Source organism: Saimiri boliviensis, chromosome 15 (assembly GCF_048565385.1).
Source record: "Saimiri boliviensis isolate mSaiBol1 chromosome 15, mSaiBol1.pri, whole genome shotgun sequence".
Taxonomy (NCBI): Eukaryota; Metazoa; Chordata; class Mammalia; order Primates; family Cebidae; genus Saimiri; species Saimiri boliviensis.
Genome location: NC_133463.1, coordinates 40,979,569 through 41,004,170, shown reverse-complemented (window position 1 = coordinate 41,004,170; position 24,602 = coordinate 40,979,569). Strand labels below are relative to the sequence as shown.

General features: G+C 34.9%; 1 protein-coding gene across 19 annotated transcripts in view; it reads left to right on the top strand.

Moving 5' to 3' along the window:
• The window catches only part of RALYL (RALY RNA binding protein like), a 768,288-nt gene that overhangs the window by 695,758 nt on the left and 47,928 nt on the right, over positions 1-24,602 (top strand). For all 19 annotated transcript variants that reach the window (XM_074386931.1, XM_074386928.1, XM_074386927.1 and 16 more), the window contains 2 exons: positions 9,073-9,230; positions 20,637-20,750. In XM_074386931.1, the coding sequence (XP_074243032.1) occupies positions 9,073-9,230; positions 20,637-20,750 (272 nt within the window). The remainder of the gene's footprint in view (positions 1-9,072; positions 9,231-20,636; positions 20,751-24,602) is intronic.

The following is a 24,602-nucleotide window of genomic DNA, read 5'->3' as shown; positions in this document are numbered from 1 at the left end:
AAAGAGGAGCAATGCATCCACCCTAGGTACAATGCTTGCTTATACATAACAACTTCAACAAAAACTAAAAACAAACAAACAAACAACAACAACAACAACAAAACATGGGCAGATGTGCTCTCCTGCAAGGGTTTGCTATAAAGGATTAATTTTTCTAATTACTGTATTTTACAATAATTGACCTTTAAAGCAAAATTAGGAATGCTTTTGTTCTCAAGGTATGGATATATCAGGACATTCCTGGGCCTGGGTCTGTTTGGTAAACATTATTCATCTGTTCCCTTAACCTTAAACATCTAGAAGCTAGAAATTCCTACCTCCTGGGAATGCAGCCCAGCAAGTCCCAGGCTCATTTTTCCTTGCCCTTCCTCAAGCCTCTGACATGGTAACTAGCCTTGTAACTTTAGCAAGTCAGGTTTTCAGTTTTCTCATCTTTAAAAAAAAGACTGAATCTCCATTTTACTATTTAGAAATGATAGCTCAACAAAATCATTAAATAGATGATAGATATCGATTATTAGATAGATATAGATAGATAGGATAGATAGATGATAGATTCATCTTACTTGCCAAAGAACAAGTGCCTTAGTCAAATAATTAGAGAGACTGTAGCTTTCAGATGACTCTCTGCTACACAAGAAAGCTTAAGTATGAACAATTTTCAAATCATGAATTTGCTTTGTGTACAATATGTTTGCATATAAGTGTGCAATAGATCAGTATGCTTGTATTGTTAACAGACTGAGCAGTCTGTGCTCTCGTTAGTTTATTTTCCATTTTTGACACTTGGCTAAGAAAAACATAAGCATATGCCACTAGTGGCTATACCCAAGAGTTCCCTATAAACATAGAATACCATGAAACAAAAACAGAATGGAGGGACTGGACAAGATACATAGCTTTCAGAGTCACTGCTAATCCACAGTCATTTCTCATAAGTACAGTCTTCTTGCAATTTGTGAGGATTTTTTTTTTCTCTGTTTTAGTAGAGGTGCAAACTTGGGCAAGTTAGTTAACATCACAAAATCTGTTATATCTCATCTGTTAGATGAACATGAAATTAATTCCTAACTTATGAAATCATTCTGAGAATTAAATGAGGTAACATATGTATAATGATCAGCATTATGCCTGGTATATTTTTTAGTGCTTAATTAATATTAGGTAGTAGTAACAGTTAACAGTAACCATTAACAATAATGGGGCTAGGCATGGTGGATCATGCCTGACTCCAGCACTTTGGGAGGCTAAGGCAGGTGGATCACCTGAGGTAGGTGGATCACCTGAGGTCAGGAGTTCAAGACCAGCCTGGTCAACATGGTGAAACCCCGTTTCTACTAAAAATACAAAAATTAGCCAGATGTGCTGGTGGGCACCTGTAATCCCAGCTACTTGATAGGCTGAGGCAGGAGAATCACTTGAACCCAGGAGGTAGAGCTGCAATGAGCTGAGATCATACCACTGCTCTCCAGCCTGGGTGGCAGAGCGAAACTCCATCTCAAAAAAAAGAAAAAAATAATGGTAGGTGTATTTCTCATATTGACAGTCATACAGCAGTGTCCATATAACTGAAAATCAAACTAGTTGATCAGTTTTTCTTCCCTAATAGTTTATTTGGGACATCTCTGGATTATTCTGTTTTCCCAGTTTTCCCTCTCCTGCTCCCCAAAGCATTCCAGCTGCAGTTGAACACACCTGCAGAGAGCACTCAGCTGTTTCTGTTAACACCATGCTGCTTGTTTAGGCCATGAAAACAGAAATTACACTATTTATGTTTAACAGGGATAACTGCATAGAGAGACTTGTTAACTAGGTATTAAAAAACTGAAAACACAAAAAGATAACATTATGGTATAAAGGAGTTAGCGACTTAAGGAAGCTGCTACCACCTCTAGTGCTGGACAAACATGGGAAGGTTTGGGATCTCAAACATTGCTGCAGAAAAAGAGCCTACAGAGCTGAAACTATGGATAGGAGAATCTGTTCAGATGGTGCTGCTGTGTCTGAGTCCACAAGGAGAACTTGTGGTGCTGACACCCAAATCTCTGAGACCAGGATATGGGCTGACAGGTGCTGAGGTCTTTGAGGAAGCATAGAGTGGCTATTCTCCAAGTGTTGCAAAATTATTCAGACTGGGTTCTGCTGCTGCTACTGGAATTAATTGCTGTTGCCAGGGTGAAGACACTAGATTGAGGTAATGCTGACAAGAGCAGGAAGCCAAAACACAAATAAAAACCAAAATAAGAAGGAGCAAGTCCCTTTTTCTTGCTCCAGTCTTGCAGTCTCCTTCTTAAGTCCTTTATTGGCTGAGCCCAGCAGGGAGCCAGCTGCTCAGCCCCACCCCCACCCCCACCCCCGCCCCCGCCCCAACCCCAACCCTCACCCTCACCTCCAGCAGTGTGGTTTTCAAAGTTGCAACCCCAACTCTGTGGCTAAGGGTAGGTCTGAAACCAAGAAACAATAGCTTAATAACTGACATATGTCCACATTATATTGTCATCCTATTTCTGCCAGGTTTGGAGACTCTAATGTGATTCAGGGTTTCCAACCCTTAGATAGTTTTATCTTAGAAAACTTCTTTACACAAAGTTCCCCACCTTATGTGATTCATTGACTCGTCTATTCATGGTTTCAAGGATCATGAAGAGTATCATTAAATAGTAGATGAGTGGTTATTCTAAATTCTTATATTTCCTCTTTTACACAAAGCATTGCCCAATAACTTACAGCACTGAATGGCATTTTGTTTTAAAGATCCATGTATGACTCTAAATTTAGGATATTGTATATTAATACATTAAACATAAGTATTTATACTCTAACATTTAAAGAAGACATATGCCTAAAATTATATTTAATCTCCTTAGGGAGAGTTTTTAACTTCTGCAGCATTGGCTATTAAATCCAACCTCTTTTTCAATAATATTAGGAAGAACACTCATCAGTTTATAATTTCCAGTGATAAGTAGACTTTTATTAGAAGAGTAAAAGAAATGCCAGAGGTGTTTTATCTTTATAGAAAGCATGTATATATTTTAAATGATCCAAAATAGGCATTGTTCAATTCTGGAACCATTTTGACTTTGTGTTAATTAATCCAAGAAGCTACTAGAGTTTCAGTTAATGAAAGAACACTAAGTCAGGTTACAGTTGTTTCAGATTGTTGATTAATCGAGAGCACAATATATATATTCATGAATATTGAAAAACACATTAACAGGAAGCAATGTCTGTTTTGTTATGCAAATTTGAATTATCCTCTGGTAGTATGGAATTCCATTTGAAATGTTTGAAAATAACAGCATGGTAAAGCTGACAAATGGTATGATTTGGAGTCAGAAGAGATGAATTTCAGGCCCAGATGCACATGTGTTGACTGATTAAGCTTGAAGAAGTCACCTCTTTTTTTGCCAATTTCCTTCATGGGCAAAATGGCTTAACACTACTGACCTTACAGAATTATAAGAATTAAATGAGAAAATCATTTTAGCAGCTTATAACCTCACAACCATATGAATTTATTAACTTTTGAATTACACAAAGCTATATACAAAATATGGCAGTTAGCAATGTTGGACAAAATACAGAGATTATATTAGAATCAAAATATTGCAAAATAGATCATTCAAGATTGCAATCAACTTGCCTTTAAAAAGCATGTTCAAGAAGTATTTGCCTATGATCCAAGGAGAAAACTTCACAGAAAACGTTGGAAAATTTAACAAAAAAGAGGAATGGAAATTATTCATTTACTGGTCTCAGGTGGAGTGTGCCTTTTAAAATTATTTTCTGATTCAATTGTAACCAAAAACTTATTTGAAGTCAGAGTAGAAATTATAGGCAGAGTTTATGAATTCTGAGTAGTTTAAACAGAAAAGGGGACAGATACACCACCAGCCTACAAGAACTATTTGTGTAGATTTCAAATGTATCCCTTCTTAGAAATGAAGAAGCACCTACTTTGGTTTTATAGACTATACATCTGTCAAAGTTAAGCAGGATGAAAAGGAAGGCTGGAGGTTGAATCGAAACATGGGGCAAGATCTTCTCTGGTCCTCTGGCTGTTGATCTTTGTAGATCTACCAAAAGTTCCTGTTGAGAGTATGACCCTGAACTTGTTCTCAGGTTTTGCCTCTGGGCAGCCCAGAAATTTTAGCCCCCCAGGGAAGACCAAATATTTTTGTTAGCATCAACTACTTAGTAACTATAAGTTTTGAATCATGAGTAAACAAAAAAAAAAATAGTTTTCATGAAGGCAATTTAGAAAAAAAACAGGTAAATACCAGAAAAATTTTTAAAGTTACTACTAATCTAAAATAAAAATTTAATATTCAGTGATAAAATACTGCACACATATTACATTTTCAGTTTCTTGTGTTTTAAACCACATTTGTTGACAGCAAAATATAAGCATCAAGTCAGAAATTTAGCCATCAGGTAATGATTTATTAGAATGTGGTATATCTACCTGAGAAAATGTACTACAACAGTTAAACATTAAGAAAACCATTTAATAGGGCTGAGAAATGTTTTTAATATAAATCAAAAAGAGCTGGAATACATGACTGTACATATATTATGTTTTCAATTATGTGAAAAATATGGATGCTTATAGAAAAAAGATTAAAGGATTATAGTAGCTGTTCTAGGGTCTGAGACTGAGTTATAATTTTTTTAATGTACTTTCTTCCAAAATGTTACATTATTATTAAAGCTTAATAACAAGCTCTTTTTTTAAGACACTTAAAATTATGTTTACTTGCTGTTTTAATGTCTTTGTCCAAAAGACACTCAGTTTTTAAATTGCCTTTGTCCAAACACAATTATTTTTAAGAACAATAGATGAAATCAAATGTCCTTATTCTTCCTAGAGACAAGTTATGTCAATTTTATCAAGTAAACTAATATTAAAATTAATATTACCAGTTTTTAGCTTTGGCTAGGTAATAAAAGTATACATGTCAGATATTATTTAAAGCACAGAACATCCAAGTAAGAAAAGAGTACCTATAAAGTAGAAACATTTATTAAATAAAAGAAATTAAATTCTCAAATTTTGTCCATGAATTGGTTTTATTATGATTAGACTGAATTTTTAAAATTTACTACTTGACAGTAGGTCTTTTAGAGTTTTAACTGTGAAATGGACTTTGAGGAAATAATTATATGTTTGGCTTCATTATGAACTATTATTTGATGAGTAAGTATTTGAGAAAAAATTATCCTGACCAAGAAATATTAGGGAAAATTAAGGACTATTAAATGAAAAGAAAGGAAATATAACTCCAAAAGGGTAAGTAACAAGAAAAACAGGAAGGAAAAAAATTAAAGCTTTTAACTGGCCTTGAGATTTAGTTTCCATTTAATTCTGCTGGATTGCTCTCTCTGTTGTCAGTCTATAATCTTAAATGAACTAGTTCCTCAGTCTCAACACTATTTTCCAACCTAACATTTAGTAAAGGCAACATTTTTTTGATTTGCTGTGGACAGAATTCTGATGACACAGCCACTCCTTGTCTTTCTTGGGCTGCCTTTTAACTACTTCCCTCTGCATTTTGAAGAACCCCTATATTCTATCTTGCAATCCCAGGAAACCTTTCCCCCCTTTCTATTCTTGTCTTGTTATGTTTTTGCGCATTAGGACAACATCCAGTCTTCCTTCCTTTTATTTCTAATTAACTCATGAATGCCCAGTGAAAATTAAGAAAGTCTTCAACTGCATTAAAAGTTGTAAAATTAAAAATTATGCCCTCATGTTAGCCCATGTTACTAGTGGAGGGTGTCCAAGTTCTTGAAAAAATAACTGGACAAAACGCACAAACAAAGCAAGGAAAGAATGAAGTAACAAAAGCAGAGGTTTACTGAAAATGAAAATACACGCCACAGGGTGGGAGCCAACTAAGCATAAGGGCTCAAGAGCCTGGTTACAGAATTTTCTGGGGTTTAAATACCCTCTAGGGGTTTCCCACTGATTACCTGGTGTACATGCTATGTATATTAAGTAGTGGTCCACTGTCAGTCTGATTGGTTGCAGGAGGGGACCAATCAGAGGCTGAAGTGAAGTTACAAAGTTACACCCTATGCAAATGAAGACTTTGCCCACTACCAGCCTGACTGGTTGTGGTTGTGGAAGGGGACCAATCAGAGGTACTTTCAATCTTTCATCTGCCAAATGCAGAAAAAGGTGGTGGGGTGAAGGGGGTACAAAGGGAGTAGCTTCTCGTCCTTTTGTTACTTGGGTATGGAAAGTTGGGGTTTTCCATTTTCATTAGTTCTAGGAAGTTGGCATAAATCAGCCTTAGGTTCCCTACCTCCAAACTCTGTTCTCCTGCCTCACCCATTCCCAATTTTGTTTTATAAATGACCTGTCACATTACGGTGAAAGTCATCCAGCCAGGCGTCATGGTTCATGCCTATAATCCCCGTACTTTAGGAGGCCAAGTTGGGCAGATCACTTTAGTCCAGAAGTTTGAGACCAGCCTGGGCAATATAGCAAACTGCTATCTCTACAAAAAATACAAAAAAACTGTAGTTGGGTGTGGTGAGGTGCAAGAATTGCTTGAGCTCAGGAGACAGAGGTTGCAGTGACATCGCACCACTGCACTCCAGCCTGGGTGACAGAGTGATACTGTCTCAAAAAAAGAAAAAAAAGAAAAAGAAAAAGAAAAAGAAAAGAAAAATAGTCATTTTACTTTGAAGTAACTCACCAAAATACTCAGAGAACAGAGGACACTCACAATAGGAATTTATACCAAAGGAAAGTTGTTTAGTAATGTACTAAGTATTACTAAAATATATGCCCCACACTAAAAGCGTATCACAAATACAGTAAGCAAGCGTCGCTCTTTCTCAGCATAAGATCAGGCCATGCCACCGATGGAGGCTTGGTAATCCTTGGATAGGGAAAGCAATAGAAATATTGACAAACACTTTTGTTCCCTATAAAATAGTATTAAATTACATTACAATTAAAGTAGCAATGAATATAGTGAACTTTACTTGGCCTGTATTTTCACTATAGCACTCTTACATCATTATATATTTTAATTGCGTTTTAGAGATTTTCTTAACCCGATTTACAGATTGGCTCGCTTAATGAACCTGTAAAACTGCACATTGGTGGCCTAGGGAAATGGTCCTTCTAAAAGAGCTTGCCTTTCATTTCAAGCAGCAACTTCTACTCTAGAGGAGATCAGTCAATTGGCATATTTTATTTTCACTCATAGTTTTGGGTGTTATAGCTCATGCAAAGTGCCTTTGTATTTTGGTTCACTGACTTAAGGTGCTCTGTGACTTCAACTTATAAATAACTAATGGAGACCTTGTTTTGTGATTGAAATGAGGGGCAGGTCTAGCTGACCCTTTTGATTCTCAAGCCCCTAGTGATATGGATGATATTCATAACCTTTTTCAGCCTCATCCTGCCTGTGCTTTTTGAAGTAAACTATAATGTGCTGACATCCATGACCTGTTCTTTGCTAGCCATTCTTCAGCTCTAATGGACTTTGCTTATTCACAGAGGATGGCACCTCTCTTGAACTCTGTCTCATTTCATTTCTTTTCCTTTTCAGATATCTCTCAGTTTTTCCCCTGCATGTTCTAAATCATTTTTGAACACCATAAATCTCTAATGTAGGAGATATTCCTAGTACTAAGGAATTTTGCTTTAAATTTGGTTTAATAGTGCTTTTCGTGCTTTCCCCACTCCATAATATAATAGTTTTAATGTCTCCAGATGAATGTTTGTAAGCCAGTCTATCTTAACTTTTATTATATCTCATATATTGTTTCCTAAAAAGGGAGGAAACAGTCTCATCTGTATGTATAAACAAGATGTAATTTTACAAATTTACCTATTATAAAAGTTGTTTAATTTTCTTCCCATTCTATAGAAGTTTCTCATTTCTGACTTTCATATTAGATTGTATTTACTGATGGTTTTAAAGTAATTATAAGAATGTAATCCAATATTTCCCTCTGTCACAATAAAATAGGTAACAATCATAATTCTAAGTCAATAATGCTATTTTCTTTATAGTGACTAATGTAATTCCATGTCTGGCTCACTGGAAAATAGTCATAAAAATGAGTAAATGTATCCCAGTATTTTTTCATTGACCTTCAAATGTGCTGTCATGTAAAAATTTGTCACGTATGTGAATGCAGTATAAATAATATGAAGCATTTGAATCTATGAATTACATATTTTTATAAATGAGTTAACCTTTACACTTTGATTCCTTTTATTGTTTAATGGAAATTCATTGATTGTGGTAAATATCATTTTTCACTTTTCAGCAAAAGTATTAATTTTTATTGATTTGTTGTTAAAGGCATTTGTAATACCTAACTATAAAAATATCTTTCTAGTCTCAATTTGCACATCTAGTAAATGGTCAGAATAATTAAAAGATACCTTGATAAATATTTCCCACAGTAAGTAGAACAAAGTTTTGTCTTCATGCTAGCCCCATGTCATTCAAACTGTCTCCTTTTATCTGTAATCAGAGGAGCCTTTTGCTGCTGAAGCACCATATTGATCTTTCTCTCATAGCTGTTTTCTTTAAGGTGGTTTTACTTTTTTTTTCTTTCTGGGCTGTTTACTGATTGAACAGTCATTTCATTTTTTTTTTGTTCCTGTTCTGCAAGATCTTTTCCTCTTTTAAACTAATGTGCTAATAAGTGTTTGATGTGTAAGATGAATATTTCTGTCTACAGAAGTATAAATCTGTTTTACCAAGCAAATAAATATATTTAGGAATGAAGGTCAGCATAATTTCAACAAATTGCATGGTACTTTTGGAGCAAAGCTCCTGGTCCTTTCATTCCTTACAAATGAGTTCCTCTTAGAGGTCACACTCTAAAGCCCAGGAAGCATAGACTATATTAGCATCCTATTTTCTTAGTGAAAATTATATCTGCCAATAAATACCTACATCTGAATATTAGAGAACAGCAAAAAGAAAACATTTATTGAAATTTTCTACCAGGCCATTCTGTTAATCATTTCACATATTTGATAGAACTCTTGGGCATCAAACGAACTCTCAGTCCCATTTGTGTTTTGTAAAGGTTATTTGATTACCACGGGCGTGTGCCTCCACCTCCCCGTGCAGTAATTCCACTGAAGCGCCCCAGAGTGGCAGTCACAACAACTCGCAGAGGGAAAGGAGTCTTTTCCATGAAAGGTGGATCGAGATCTGCTGCCAGTGGGTCAACAGGCTCTAAATGTAAGTAATGTTCTTCATTTTATTTCTCTTTAAAGAAGGGTGTGGTTAACTATCATTGCACAAATGCCTATATTCAATAATTTAACTGGATAGTTATGAAGTGCCTGCTATGTATGAACTATTAGAAAAATCATAAAATGGATAAGAAATGGTCTCTGCTTTCCACCATACTGTGTTGCAATAGGGGAGACAGACAAACATGTCTAACAAAAACCCAGGACCAATTTGAAAAGTATTTTATCAGAGCAAATAACACTGTGCTCTAGGCTGAGTTTGTGTCATATTAAAGTCTTAAAATATCATATGCTGCTTTTAATGAAGAAATAATTTTACTTCCAAAGGGAGTGCATAAACTGTCTTTTCAGAGAAACATGCAAAATTAGTTCATGTTTTGAATGTTTTAGAAATTAAGAGAGGCAAACTATAGAGGTATTAAAATCATAATTTTCCCTACTATGATAAATTATTATGAGACATATGTATCTGAAGATATATTTAATGTCATAAAAAGTAAAATAATATTTGTATTGTTTCACATTAATTAGTAAAAAGCAGCAATACAAACTTTCCAACTAAACATTGCTAAATTTTCATGTCTTTTAATTTGTCAGAATATTATTCCTAAGGAAAGGGTAACAAAATTTCCTATATTCCTTGAGATTGCCTTTTATCAGAAAGGAAACAGATCATAAGCTGATCAATAGGTAACAGAATAAACACAGAGAAAGTTGGGAACACTATATTTAATTGATTGAGGTGACATTTGACTAGAAACCTAAAGAATGTGAGGAAAAGAGAAAGTAAGCCTGAAACTGTCAGGAACAGAGAATTCTATGGAGAGAGAATGGCCAGTGCAGAGACCTTAAGTTGAATAGTCAAGGAACAATAATTGGAAGGCAGTGTGGCTGCAACAGAGCCAGAAAGGGAAAGTCTAGCTGGGATAAGGTCAGAGAGTTAGACATACAGCAAGTTCCAACGGAGCTTGGGAAGCCACTGTAGGGACTCGGATTTACTCTGCATCCCAACCATTTAATACAAGTAGGCAAATACTATTATCCCAGTTTTATTAATGAGTTAACACAGAAAGTCATATAGCTGATAGAGTAGAGCCAGAAGCAGAACCTAGGTCTCTTAGTTCTTATACCTATGTGCTGTCTACTGTAAAGCACTGCTTTTTATTTCAGCACTATGCCAAGAAAGAATTGCTATTGAAATACTTTGCTTTTACAAGAGAGCATGAAAAAAATAGTTCAAGATGCAGGAAGGTACTGATGCTTCTGAAAAACCTGAAGTTTCGCATGCTCAACGAGCTTTGTGGACCTAAGATAACTTCAGTAGCATACTAAATAGATTTATGGATTTCTACGTAATTATGTATTCATGTATCTATTCTGTAGATAGATAAATATAAATTCCTTTTTGGGTCTTAGTAATAAAAGAAAGGGAATTTCTGCAGCAACTTGTTGGAGGTTGGGTCATCCCAATGTGGAGTATGCACAAGTTTTTCTCTCTCAAAAGTATTCAAGCGTTGAAAATCTCAATGACTTGTTTCTTACATTGGAATAAATAAACAATGAGGTGGTTTTTATAGAAAGACAAATTGCCACAGTCAGCTACTTGGAGAAATAATGTGAAGAGACTTTAGTTTGTAACCATTACAACACATAACATAAGAATGTATTCTTAAATGCCATAGTAAATCACACATGAGATTTAATTCCATCTTTTCTTTCTGGTTTTTTTTTTTTTTTTGCAGGGGGTGGGGGTAAGATGTGATAGTCTTGAGAAACAGCTAAATCTGGAAATTGGACTACTAAATACAAACCAGAGATGCTTTGAAAGAAATATCGTGTGTTTTATTTTTTAGCAGCAATCATTCTTTGGAACTGTGAATCCAGAGTATCTTTGTTACACTGAAAAGCATAAATAAGCAATAGGTAGAAAGATAAATTTTGGGATATAAAGATTTTGTAAGGATAATCAAGACAAATGATCATTTAAAATCTATTCAGCATATTATAATTGTGTTAATTTTACTTAAGTTTTTTAAATGATATATCTTTATTATATTGAGCTTAAATCAAAAGGAAATGTTTCAAATAAAACACTGGGGAAAATCACTTTAAAAGATTTATCATGAGAATTAAATCTAAGCTTGGAGGTAGAACAGTCATGTGGCTGCCAGCATCAATAAGACGGCTCTAAGGGATTACTGCAAAGAGACAAGCAAGCCATAGGCTATAGGTACAACCCCAATAAGATACCTGAGTTGGGGAGCTTGGCAGGCCTGGTTTACATAGTAGAGAAGGGGGGTCCCTGGGCCTACTCCAAGGCAGCCGTGCAGCAGAGTTTCTGTGTAGTGGTCAATGCCAATCACCAGAGATTACCTAGAAACAGGGGCAGCCAGCCATGATGTACTTGAGCATGATGCCAGCCCCCTGTTATCATAGAATGACAACAGACTGATCAATTCTATTCATTTCATATAGTTCTATACATTTAGAGCTCAAGTCACAAAAGTTAACTATTGATTAGTGTTATTTTAGTGAAACAGTAATAAAAAATTATCTATAATTCACTGGCAAGCATAACTAGAATCATGATTTAATATTCTTTTTAGGAGCATATTGGTAAATTATATTATGTATACAAACATGTACATAAAATATGTATGTGCATTTATAAATATTCATTAATTGATAATACTTTTTATAATTAGGTTGCTTCCTGGAAATAACAAAAGTTTCAAACTCAAATCGCAAATGAGAAAGTGCAGTAAAGTTTAAAATATAGTATGTTAATATTGATATAATCTGAATAAAGACTTACTATGGTATATATCTTACTCTTTTATTAATAGCTGCTTGCCAGTATTGATGGTATGGCAAGTTCAGAAGAGGAAATTAATGTTATAGCTTGGATAATTTTCATTTCTTATTTCATAATTTGTAATATGATTGAATTCTGCTGAGAACTATATAAAGAAAAATATATTAATGTGGTAATTTACCAAAGACGAATACTGATAAGCATTTTAAATGGATTGCTTTAAATAAATAGATTGCCACTAGGTATTTCTGTCCCTTTTCAAACCAAATTGAACTAAAACTCTAATCGACTTGTCCTGTCCTGACATCATAGAGTCATAAAATAAAGAAAATGTGATATTGCAGATTGGCATTTTACAAAAGAGAAAACATGAATATCAGTGAGCTTTAGCTGTAGTTTCTAAGGGGAAAAATTGGTGTCCTCTGGAAAAAATATGCTATCAAATCAATTTCTTTAAGGAATTAATTTAAATTCTAATGTCTAACAATAAAGACTCTAGTAAGTTTGAATGGCTTTGGAGACCTGTCAATGAACTTTCAGTGACAGAATAAGTGACAAACTAATATCAATGCCCTAAAGCATCAAACAGGAAATTAAAGACAGTTCAATTAAAGTCAAAATTGAGAAATTATCCCCAGTGCTAAGAAAGCTTTCTTATGTTGGGTCCCTCCCCTCAAAAGCATGTGATTGAAATACAGAGATAAAGCATCTACCAGAGAAATAATATTAATACTCAGCAACATATCATTAAATATTCCCATCCATCCATTATCCTAGGCAAAATATATTCTGCTTTAGACATTTTTAAAGCAAGAAAGTACTATTGGCCGGAGAGGTTAGAGAAGGCTTAATAGAGGATTTTGAATTGAGTTTAGAAGAACCAGTGGATTCGAAAAGACAAAAATGAGAGAGACTTGCTTTCTGGGAACCAGGATGTGGGTCAAGAAGAACAGAGGCTTTGCTGTCAGATGCCTGGGGTGGAGTCTGTTCCACACCATACTACCACGGTAGCCTTGGGGAAATCCTTTAACATCTATATACCTCTAATTTCTGTCTGGAAATTGAAAATAATGTACTGTGTACCTAACAGCGATTTTAAGAACTACTTACGTATATAAAATGCTTAGGCACATAGTAATGTTTAATGAGTTTAATTATTGCTACTAGTACTATTACTATAGCAGCTAAGAACATGGAATATAAAACTGCTGTACCTACAAATCAATAGTGCCTCAGCCATTTATTATCTGTGCCTTAGTTTCCTCATCTATAAAATGGGAATGATCATCTTACTGCCTTCTCTGTAGAGTTGTTGTGAGGATTAAATGAGCTAGCACATGTAGAGCTCTTAGAACAGTGTCAGCTATTATAAAACTCTTAATAGATAATAAATGATAATAGTAAAAATAACTACTATATGAAGTAAATATTTATTGCTAGGAATGTCAGTTAATAAACTGAGGACATTATGATTAAACAAGATGTAAAATTGGGTAAAAGAATAGTGAAAAACTGTGCAGAATATTGAAGAGTTTGGATTTCATGCAGGAGCAAGATAAAAAATTCTCAGCAAAGTGCTACTGGCTCAAAATGATATTTTAGGAAACCTATATGATGAGTGTCATTAGTCGGCGAGGACTGCCATAACAAAGTACGGCAGTCTGGGGGGCTTAAACAACAGAAATTTATTTTCTCACAATGATGGAGGCTGGAAGTTGGAGATCAAAATGTCAGAAGGCCTGGTTCCTTCTGATAGCTGTGAGGTAAGGATCTGTGTCAGTCCTCTCTCCTTGACAGGTTGATTACCATCAACTCCCCATGTCTTCACACCATCTTCCCTCTGTGTGTGTCTTGTCTAATAAATTTCCTCTTCTTATAAGAACAAGTTTAGACCCCTCTGTGTTACAAGGGCATCACCTGTCCTCTAACTTCAGGCCAGTTGTTCACTTTTTTTTTTTTTTTTTTTTTTTTTTTTTTTTTGAGACGGAGTTTCACTCTCGTTACCCAGGCTGGAGTGCAATGGCGCGATCTCGGCTCACCGCAACCTCCGCCTCCTGGGTTCAGGCAATTCTCCTGCCTCAGCCTCCTGAGTAGCTGGGATTACAGGCACGCGCCACCATGCCCAGCTAATGTTTTGTATTTTTTTTTTAGTAGAGACGGGGTTTCACCATGTTGACCAGGTTGGTCTCGATCTCTCGACCTTGTGATCCACCCACCTCGGCCTCCCAAAGTGCTGGGATTACAGGCTTGAGCCACCGCGCCCGGCCACTTTTTTTTTTTATTATGGGATTTACACTCTTTTGCTTCATGTCATAGTTATTTGTATGCACATCTAATCTATTTTTAATTACAAATTCATTCAAGTTAATTATGCTTTACACAGAGTATACTCTAAACATTTGTGAAATGTGAGATCACTATTATTTTTGCTTTTTGCGTTTGACTTTTTGTCATACCTTTTATATTTGACTTGGAGCCACATCTTTAGAAATGCTACAGCTCAGAGAAAAGTAGTTACAGAAGATGTTGCATCAGTCAGTGAAACAAGGAGAAAAATTCTGGCCTACACTCCAGAGTCTAAAAGAAATCAGTGTAACGTGTATTTTCAAGCTACATAATTTGAGATCTACTTCTATTACTTACAAGGCTGTTTTTGCTTGCTAAAATCTAAATTATCTTTTTAGTCATAACTCAAAGACCTATTCTTTTATGACTATTTTCTCAATCACTTATCAAAACTAATTTATCTTTTCTCTTTGCCCACATACTTGACACAAGTTCAATTAATCAGCACCTACCACAGAAAGGCACCTGGTACTAATTTTCCATCAATGAAATTGACATCACCCATGAGGAACTAATACTCCATAGACAATATTGACATAATCTTTCATTTTCAGGCTCTTACTATCTGGTTGGAAGCAGGAGGAACCAAAAAATTAAAAAATGGGAGATAATTTCATTACCAAGTGACAGAAGATTTTCACGACTTCTCATTTTTTTTGTATTTTATGTTCTATATATAATAAATTACTTATATATTTATTTTGGTCACTAGTTATAGAGTCCATGAGACCAGGGAGACACTTCACTACGATGAGAAGTTCATGATGGACACTGGGGGATGGGGGGTAGGACCTAAACACCCATGGCTTTGGAGTCAGGCAGCCCACTCTAAACTTGAATTGTTGCTTCTTTGCAAAAGCAATCTTCTTGTGAAGAACATTTTTTAATAAATTCTTAGCAACAGGTTATCACTCTATCACCCAGGTTGGAATGCAGTGGCATGAACGCATAGCTCACTGTAACCTCGAACTCCTACACTCAAGCTAGCTCCTCTCACCTCAGCCTCCTGAGGAGCTAGGAATACAGACATGCACCACCACGCCTGGCTTATTTTCTTATTTTTTGTGTGTCGAGATGGGGATCTCAGCATGTTACCCAAGCTGATCTCGAACTCCTGGCTCAAGCAGTCCTCCTGCCTCAGCCTCCCAAAGCCCTGGGATTATAGGCTGAGCCACCAGGCCCAGCCTGCTATGCAATCTTAAACACATGACTTAACTTCTCTAATATTCACCGTTCAAATCCAAAAGTAAGTTTAACAATTCTGATTTGTATATTTGGAATAAATGAAATATATACATGCAGCTTCTAATGAAATGCAAGATGAACAGATGCAGACAGTAGGCATTTAACAAATACTTAGGGAATAAAATCCATTCATTCTCCATTTTATTTTCTTTAAAAAAAAAAGAATGGGTATAGATGTATGTAGGCATAGGTATTATGAATACATACTATATATGCATATATATGTAATTCCTCATTCTAGGAAATTTGATCTATGGGGTAATAACCAGTTGCTCCACTTTATTTTAGCAAAATACCTTAAAGTTTGGCTTTTGAAAATTATTTCCGAGACTAGCAAATTAGCCTTGTCATATTAAATTAGCTTAGAATTTGTATTTTATGTTATGTGACAAGGGAATCACCTGTCCTGTAACTTCACGCCAGTTGTTCATTTTATTATTATTGGGACTTTGTATATATATATAAACAGAGACAGATAAAAGCAGAGCAGATGCGTTGAAGTAATCATGATAGAGATTTCTAGAAACTTTCCTTTTCTTTTCCTGAATATTATTGAATTAAACACAGTGACTCCTTAATTCATAGTGAAGAAAAGAACTGAAACTGACAATCGTATTTTTCACATCAACTGAAGCTGCATGGCACAATAAAAAGTGTAGAATTAAAATTAAGAAAATCTAGGTTTGAGCCTGAACTCTTATGTGGGTATATCATGTGATTTTGGGGAAAACCATGTTCATCTTTAGATTCTCAGGTTCCTTAACATTGAAATACTGTACTTAAAAGTGATTTATAAATTAAGTGCTATGCAAATTATATTTATTTATTTTTGACATTCAAATAATGTATTAATTGATGGGGAAAATAAATAACATAATGTGATTTATTGTGAAAGTCCACATGATTACAAACATTTTTTCAGTTTTTCTAGATATTTGATAGGAAGCATAGTATTGGTAAGGGAGGTTACATAGTTATCTAGAGCAGGATTTCTACAGTTTGGCATGATCAACATTTTGGGTCAGATAACTCTGGAGTGGTGTGGGCTATCCTGTGCCTTGTAGGATGTCAAGCATACTAAATGCCCATTAGAAGCCAGTAGCACCACCCCCTCCAGGTCATAACAAGCAAAAATGTCTCTACAGACATAGCAGAATCTCTCCTGTAGAGCAAAATCACTCTCTGTTGAGAACCACCAATCTAGAGTTAGCTGAAGCTTATTTACCACAAATAGACTTGACCCAAAGATGATTAAAACAAATTGAAATATTTTTTACTACATAAGTCAGCAATGCACTTTTTTTAAAAATATAGACAGATGGTATCATTCCATGTGCCTAATATTCTTTTTGGATTATATCTTATGTCACAGAAGACACAATCATTTTGTCATCTGTATCACAATGTAATAGCACCAAATCAATGAACTCTATAGAGAAAGCAGATCTGAAATGACTTAATGTAACTTAGTTTTTGAAACAAAAATACTATAGTGATACTTTAGGGAAATATCTAAGATTATCTGTATGGTGCAACTTGACTTCTATTTCTCTAGTGTTCTTCTTGCCTAAAAATAACCTAAAGTAATTTTTCCTAGAAAATTTGTAATTTTTTAAATTTATCATTTTGCCGAATTTGTTTGGTAATTCTAAATTCAAGGCCTATAATCACCCATAGAAAAATCAGTTGTCTTCAACAAAACCACCAGAGGTTTCTATTATGACAGTATGGTTGCTTTTGTGGATAATTTTTGACAAGATTTTTTTGTGGTAAATCTTATCTAGAGAAAAAGAGTAAAATATATTTTTCCTCTGAAGAAAGTATTACCAGTGTCTTCTAAAATACTTGTATGTATATACGCTCAACTACTAGAGATGAGTAAGCAAAAACAGGGACTTAATGTAATTCGCTGTGCAGTAGAGAAATTGTTAACAGGAAGGGGAAAAGTAGAAAATGAAAGCAGAGGAGAGAGAAAGAGCAGTATACCAGAGATAATAGAGGTGGTTCATTCCAGGCATTCCATCTAGAAACCAGATGTAATAGCACAAATCATACCCCATATATAAGTAGTGACTCTGCATGAAAAACAGTAGAAAGTGGACTTAGGCTAATTGGACCAGGTAAGGGGCAAGCCTCTTCCAAGGATAGCACTGAGATATTGAAGTGTGATGAGAATACGACTCCTACGGTTGCTCAAGAGGTAGCCAAGACTATTTGTACAGCCTGCTTTGCAGGACCCTAGATGAACATTTGCTACTCCCCATTCTAAGAGAGGAATTGAGCAGCCTGCATAGGGTTAGAAACTCACTTCAACATTTCCTAGTAGGGTCCAGGAAAGAACTGACAGGATCTCTCCGGATTTCCATGTCACATTTATCTGAGCATTGTTTCTTGAGCAACATTAGCCTATTAGACCCAAATTATATAATAATCCAGCTGTGATCTGAAAAATGTTCTTACAGAGCTAGACATGAGTCTAGACTTAAACAAAACCTTGGCTCCCTGGAGACTTCTAAGTTCCGGCCAGATGAGTCTATATATATATATATATTTTTTTTCAATATACTTTGGAAAATGCTTTTATTTAAGCATATATGATACATGCATTTGTTCAACTTTAGTAGAAGCTGTCAGTTTCAAAATAGAGGTAATGTGTATGTGAAAGGGTTTCCATTACCATACATTCTCACCAACACTTAGTATTGTCAGCTCTTTTTAAATTTTTTTTTATTGCATTTTATGTTTGGGGGTACATGTGAAGAACATGCAAGATTGTTGCATAGGTACACATATGGCAGTGTGATTTGCTGCCTTCCTCCCCTTCACCTAAATCTGACATTTCTCCCCATGCTATCTCTCCCCACCTCCCCACCCTCATCCCTCCCCCATTTCCCCCCAACTGACCCCAGTATGTAATGCTCCCCTCCCTGTGTCCACGTGTTCTCATTGTTCAACACCCGCCTATGAGTGAAAATATGCGGTGTTTCTAATTGTTTTCTGATGTGGTTTCTATAAAGTGGAGTAGTGGTGGTTTATTGGTTTATGTTTTTTTAAGGCAACACATAAATTTAAATTAGTCAGCTGCATTCCTGGGCTAAGGAGTAGCTCTAGTTGCTAAAAAACATATTGTTAGTTTTCAGCCATAGTGCTATTTCTTCTGCATTAAAATGTAATAAGGTAAAATATTTTCTATTAAATTTGATACATTTAAGTAAAACTACATATGCTTTCATCAAAGAGAATGAGTACCATTCTTCAAAGCAGAATCAATTTGCAATTGTGACAGATGATGTTTTTCAAATTCAGCTGCAATTCCACAATGGTACTTTGATGTCTTTGAAGTAATTGACATAAGGAGTGATTCTCTATTTTATACTGTTCTACATTCAGTTTAGTAGTTCATAATAGGGATACTCCAGAGGGCCCATGCTTCTTGCAGTTTTTATCTTGCAAACTACTTTACATATTAAATAAAAGTCTGCTGTAAAAAGAAAATCTGATTTCACAATGGAAAAGTTTTCTCATTTTTATATAAAAATCTGTTCTTCCCTTGAGACTTAATGTTTCTGATCCATAACATATTATGTATATTACATCATTTATCTTAATTGACAAATAGTTCTATTTTAAGGAAACATAGATTGTAGTTTTTTTATTTAAAAAAAAAAAAAGTCTGAAGACTAAAGAATCAAGCTAAACACTCTAATCTCCTCAGAAATTTCCAGGGAATATCTACTCTGAGATGATTAGAAACCTGAAGGAAAAGAGACAGAAGAAAAATAGAATGGAATCAAATGTGTCCAAGATCTTCAAACTTGGCTTTTAACTGAGGTGTCAATATTGCCAGTCCACCCAATAAAAGTGTGGAGACAAGTGTAGCTGTTGCATAATGATAGCTTTAAAATCTTCAATCTCTGATAGTTGTGGATTCAAAATATTTCTAAGTTCTATTACCCATTACATAACCTTCAGTCAAAAGGTTTAGGATTAAATACTCATGTCACTGAGAATCTCTATTTTTGTAACTGGCAAAAATCATCCAGTATTTCAGGATCACTAGAAGTAATGAAAAGTTGGTAAAACTGAAATGGTTCTCAGAAAAAATAAGGATAGTGCAGTAAATTTTTTACAAATATAAACATTTTATTTAAAGAATTATCTTTGAAATATGAGATTGTTCTTTCCTTAAGCCCTTTTTTCTTACAAAATAATTACTATAGTCAATAGTAGGCTATTTATTGTTGTTTTTAACATCTATACTTGGCAAAATGAAATGTATCAGTCTTACATTAGCCCCCATTTGTTGTCTTTGAAACCATACTAAACTCTAAACATCTAGCATGGGAACCAATACTATTGAAAATATCAATGGGAACTTCAGTGATTTTCCTTTCCATCAAGCCCAGGGCTTTGAGGGAGGCATGCACAACCCACTGCCTTATTTTTTGTTAGAAAGACTAAGGCTTCATAGCAACTTTCAGAGAGCTGGAAAGACATTTTCTTTAAAGGATAAATTTTATTTCCTGGTTTCCAATCTTCAAGGAGCTGAGTTAAAATATCGTTAATTGCTGAAATATATATTACAACATAGTACCTCAAAGTAGTATTAGCATACCTGTCATGATTTAATTATTTCTTCATCTGAATCCCTCTCACATTGCAGATTTACTCTATTTGCTAAAATTTAATTTAGCATCATTTGGTTATTTTATAAAATATTTCTAAGTTCCATTATCCATTTCCATAACCTTCCGTCAAAAGATGTAGGATTAAATGCTCGTGTCACTGAGAATCCCTATGTGTATTTGACAAAATTATCCAGTGTTCCAGGATCTCTAGAAGTAATGAGAAGTTGATAAAATTGAAAAATATCCTATGTGATTTAACACAGACATCAGAAAACACGGGGTGACTGTGAGTTGGGTCCTAGGTGAGTTACGGTGCATCTGATGCTCTGTTGTTTTCTTTCTTCTTTCTCCTTTCCAGTGAAATCAGATGAGTTACAGACCATCAAGAAAGAATTAACCCAGATTAAAACTAAAATTGACTCCCTGCTAGGGCGCCTGGAGAAGATTGAGAAACAGCAGAAGGCGGAGGCAGGTAAGTGAAAAGGATCCATGGTCACAGACAGGTGGGAATTAAACCAGTGAAATGTTGTCAATCAGAGAGACAGTATAGGGCCAGGGAGACGCTGGCTGAGTTTAACAGCGTTTAATACAGATACATCAACAATGTCTTAAGCCAAGAGTTGCAATGATGAAATGGGATTTTTTTTTTTTGCTTTTAGTGTACATGAACCAATTTTCCTAAGATTCATACTAAAAAGAAAGTATAAGGAAAAATGTTTTGATGATATAATCCACAGTAGCTGAGTCATAATTGAAAGTTTATTTCAATATCAAGTAACCTTTCAGAAAATAAAATCAATTAACAGAATAATGCTATCAGGCTAACATAATATTCATATATAATTAGATTAACTACAGCAAAATTTGACAGGTTTCAAAAGTTATTATAATACCAACTCCTGCCTTTGCTACCACCCTGAAAAACTTAAGTACCCAAGTTCAGGAACCTCAAGATTAAGGCATGCCCCTGGCTCCCACGGGCCAAGTTATTTGATTATATGTTTTACAATTTTATAGCCTCTGTCCTTTGAATTATCAGCCCTGACCCAGCTCCTTTTTAGTACAAGTCTAATGTTCTTTTCATATGGCTACAGCTATTTTTTGAGTCACAGTATATGAGAACTGATATAAACTTGGTGGTAGGTCACAGTTTGAAAAGTTCTACAAGAAGCCTCCTTGGAGTTAAGATGGGGATTAGGAAGATATCCAGTAGGTAGACAGACTCATATGTCTTCAAAACCCAGCCATTGCTCTGACCATTGTAACCTCCCTGTATCTGTTTACGTACTGGCATTCAGTATAAAACTTAATTTGCTGGAAGAGTTCCACTTCTTATAAAATAAATAAATACAGTGTGAAAGCTCTTAATAAATCCAACCTCTTCATTTTGCAGATAAGAAAACAAAGGCTCAGGAAGGTAAATTGATTTTTCTAGACCTGTACATCTAGTTAGTGATAGACCTGGCTCTCAAACACAGGGCTTGTTACTCAATTCAGTGTTCTTTCACATTTACAGCCTCAATTTCAAGTTCTCCCCAGGGCTCTGTCTCAGGATTTCACTGAAGTGAAGTAAGCCTATCTGGGCAACATGTAAACGATGAGAACTCATGGGAACCTAGGTCTCCTGAGCTACCACACACAGGAACCTGTCTGTCTGTTGACTCTTATCGCTGGGGTGAGGGCTGGAGCTTACCTTTGGAGGTAAGCCATATAGGGCTCAAGAATGAAAAGAAACAGATTTGAGGTGGGAGTGTAGCATAATGGATGAGAGAAATAAACTCTGGTTCAAATCATCACATACAACATACACAATTTTCTCATCTGTAAAATGAGGATACTCATGGCTGCCTCACATGGTAATGAACAAAGTAGCATATATAAATTATATAGCACAGAGTTAAAAATATAATAATTGGAGTTAAGGATTATGTGACACACACATGTACAGGCAAATGGACATTTCCTGTTACTTTCATATAGCCCATTAAACACACACACACACACACACACACACACACACACACACAAGCCATGTACCTCCATGTACCTAGCACATGGTTGACTCATACTAACACTTGTTAAGGTAGATGAGGAATGATAGACTAAATGGAATATTTTAATTAAAAATTTCTATCACAAATGTATTTTCTATTCAGAAAGGTGCACTGCCTACACTTTTTAATAAAAAAAAATTATATTTGAGAAAGTTTTTATATGCTATCTATGGCACTAACGTGTTACTCTAACTGAAATATTCTGTGATGTTGCCTAAATCAATATTTCCCTTGGAGGAACTCTGTAAAATTCATTATTATGTAAAACAACCCTTACAGCAAAGGACTTTGATAACCAATTTGCACTTCAGTTTAAAGGATTATGGAGAACTCATTTAAATATAAATCACCTCAAAGAGAAAAATGTGATCCTTATTCCATCATATTATACGTTTCAGTTTCCTACAATGACTAATACCTTCCACATATCTTTTTGGAAGATCATTTAGAAATATAACACTAAAATTCAAAGCTTGTATCTTCTTTTCATGAGATGTCACTTACTTTTGTACATGCTTAAACTTCCCAGTCATAAAGCTCTTGCTTGTAAAATAATGAACTTAGTCCTTTGATATTTATGTCTTTAACTTTTTATGAAGAAAATGAATCAATTTAATTTGGAACTCCATTCTTTTAGTAATTGTTTCCTGAATAGTGTGTATTTATAGAGATAAAAGATGAATGTTTTCTATATTTTCCTACATTTTCCTTATGAAAAGAAATCAGGGTTGTATGGAAAGAATCAACACTACATTATGGAAAGTGGAGTGAAATGCACTAAAAAACTCAATTAAAGAAATGCTCAATGCCTCTTTATTCAATGTAAGGGGACATTCATTATAATGCTTAATTAGTTGAAAACTAATTACTTGGTAGCTACCATTTACTCTTCATTAATACTCTTTCATAAATTTCTCACTCCTAATTTACTAGTAGTTATTTGATAGTGAAATTTTTCATCAGAGAACTAATAGGAGGAAGGAGATGGAGAATTGCAAAGTGTGAGGAATGACACTCAACATGGGTGTGCCCTGAAGTCAAGTTCCATAGTATCTGGTTTTTTATTTTGGGAAAGTGAACTCCTAATCTTTCAGTAATAATCTCAATAAAATATAATTACATTATTTTGGATTTTCTATACCTTAAATTGCTCAAATAGATGTGTGTGGTGTCCTGTCATTTGAGATTATAAAGTTCCTCAGAACAAGATCATGTCTTCTCTTCCCTACCTGTACCCAACACCAGGTATTATGTACTGCGTACAACTTAGCAAGTCATTTAACCCTTTTAGGTCTCAAGACTTTCAAATATAAATGAGGAATGGATTATGGCCTCAAATGTATATTCCAGCTTCTAAAATTATGATTAGTGTAAATCCACCATGCATATATTATTTTTTCCATTATATCATACAACTTCTTTGGGGATATGGTGACTATGTAGATTATAGAAAACAACGAGTGACACTTAAAATCAGTTTGGCTAGCAATTTTGCCTCATTCTTAGATGATTCTTTTAAAAGAGCCACATATAAGTTGCCACATATGCATAGCACAAGTTATGTGCTTTACACAATGATATTAAGTGACCAAAAACAGCAAAAGGCACAAGAAGGAAAAGTAAAGACTGCAGATCATGCAATGGGCACAGTTACTCCATGGATAACTACATTTTAAAAAAATTATATTTCAAATATAGACTTTCTAAAGTGAAAAGGCAATTAGACATTATTTAGTTAAATTTTATTCTCACCTATTATGCCTGATACATGAGCAGCCAAGTCTGACTGGAACAATTCCAGTGATAACTTTGGGGTATTAGACCTAAGCCTGAGGGAAGTCACAAACAGGAGTCACATGGGATAAATTCATCCTGCCCATATATTTGGTATAAGACAAGAAATTTTCAAAATTAATGTCCAAAAATTGGAATATTGTAAATAAATCTCAAAATGAGTTCTTTTGAAAATCTTGACCTTTTTAATACTGCTACTCACTCAATCACTCCACATATGACATGTACTTTCAGTTTGCTAGTATCTTTGTCCAGCCAGTTCACATGTTTTTATTATCTACTTTGTCCCATTTGTTTCAGATGCTTATTGTAGGTTTTCCTTACACTGAGCCAAAATGTATTTTGCTTTCACTTGATTCAGTTATCACTTTTATGTTGTTTGAAAAGAAACATAATGTCTAATTCCTTGTAATACAAGAGTCAATTAAGTATTTAAAGGGAGCTGCCGGCAGTTGTGGCTCACACCTGTAATCCCA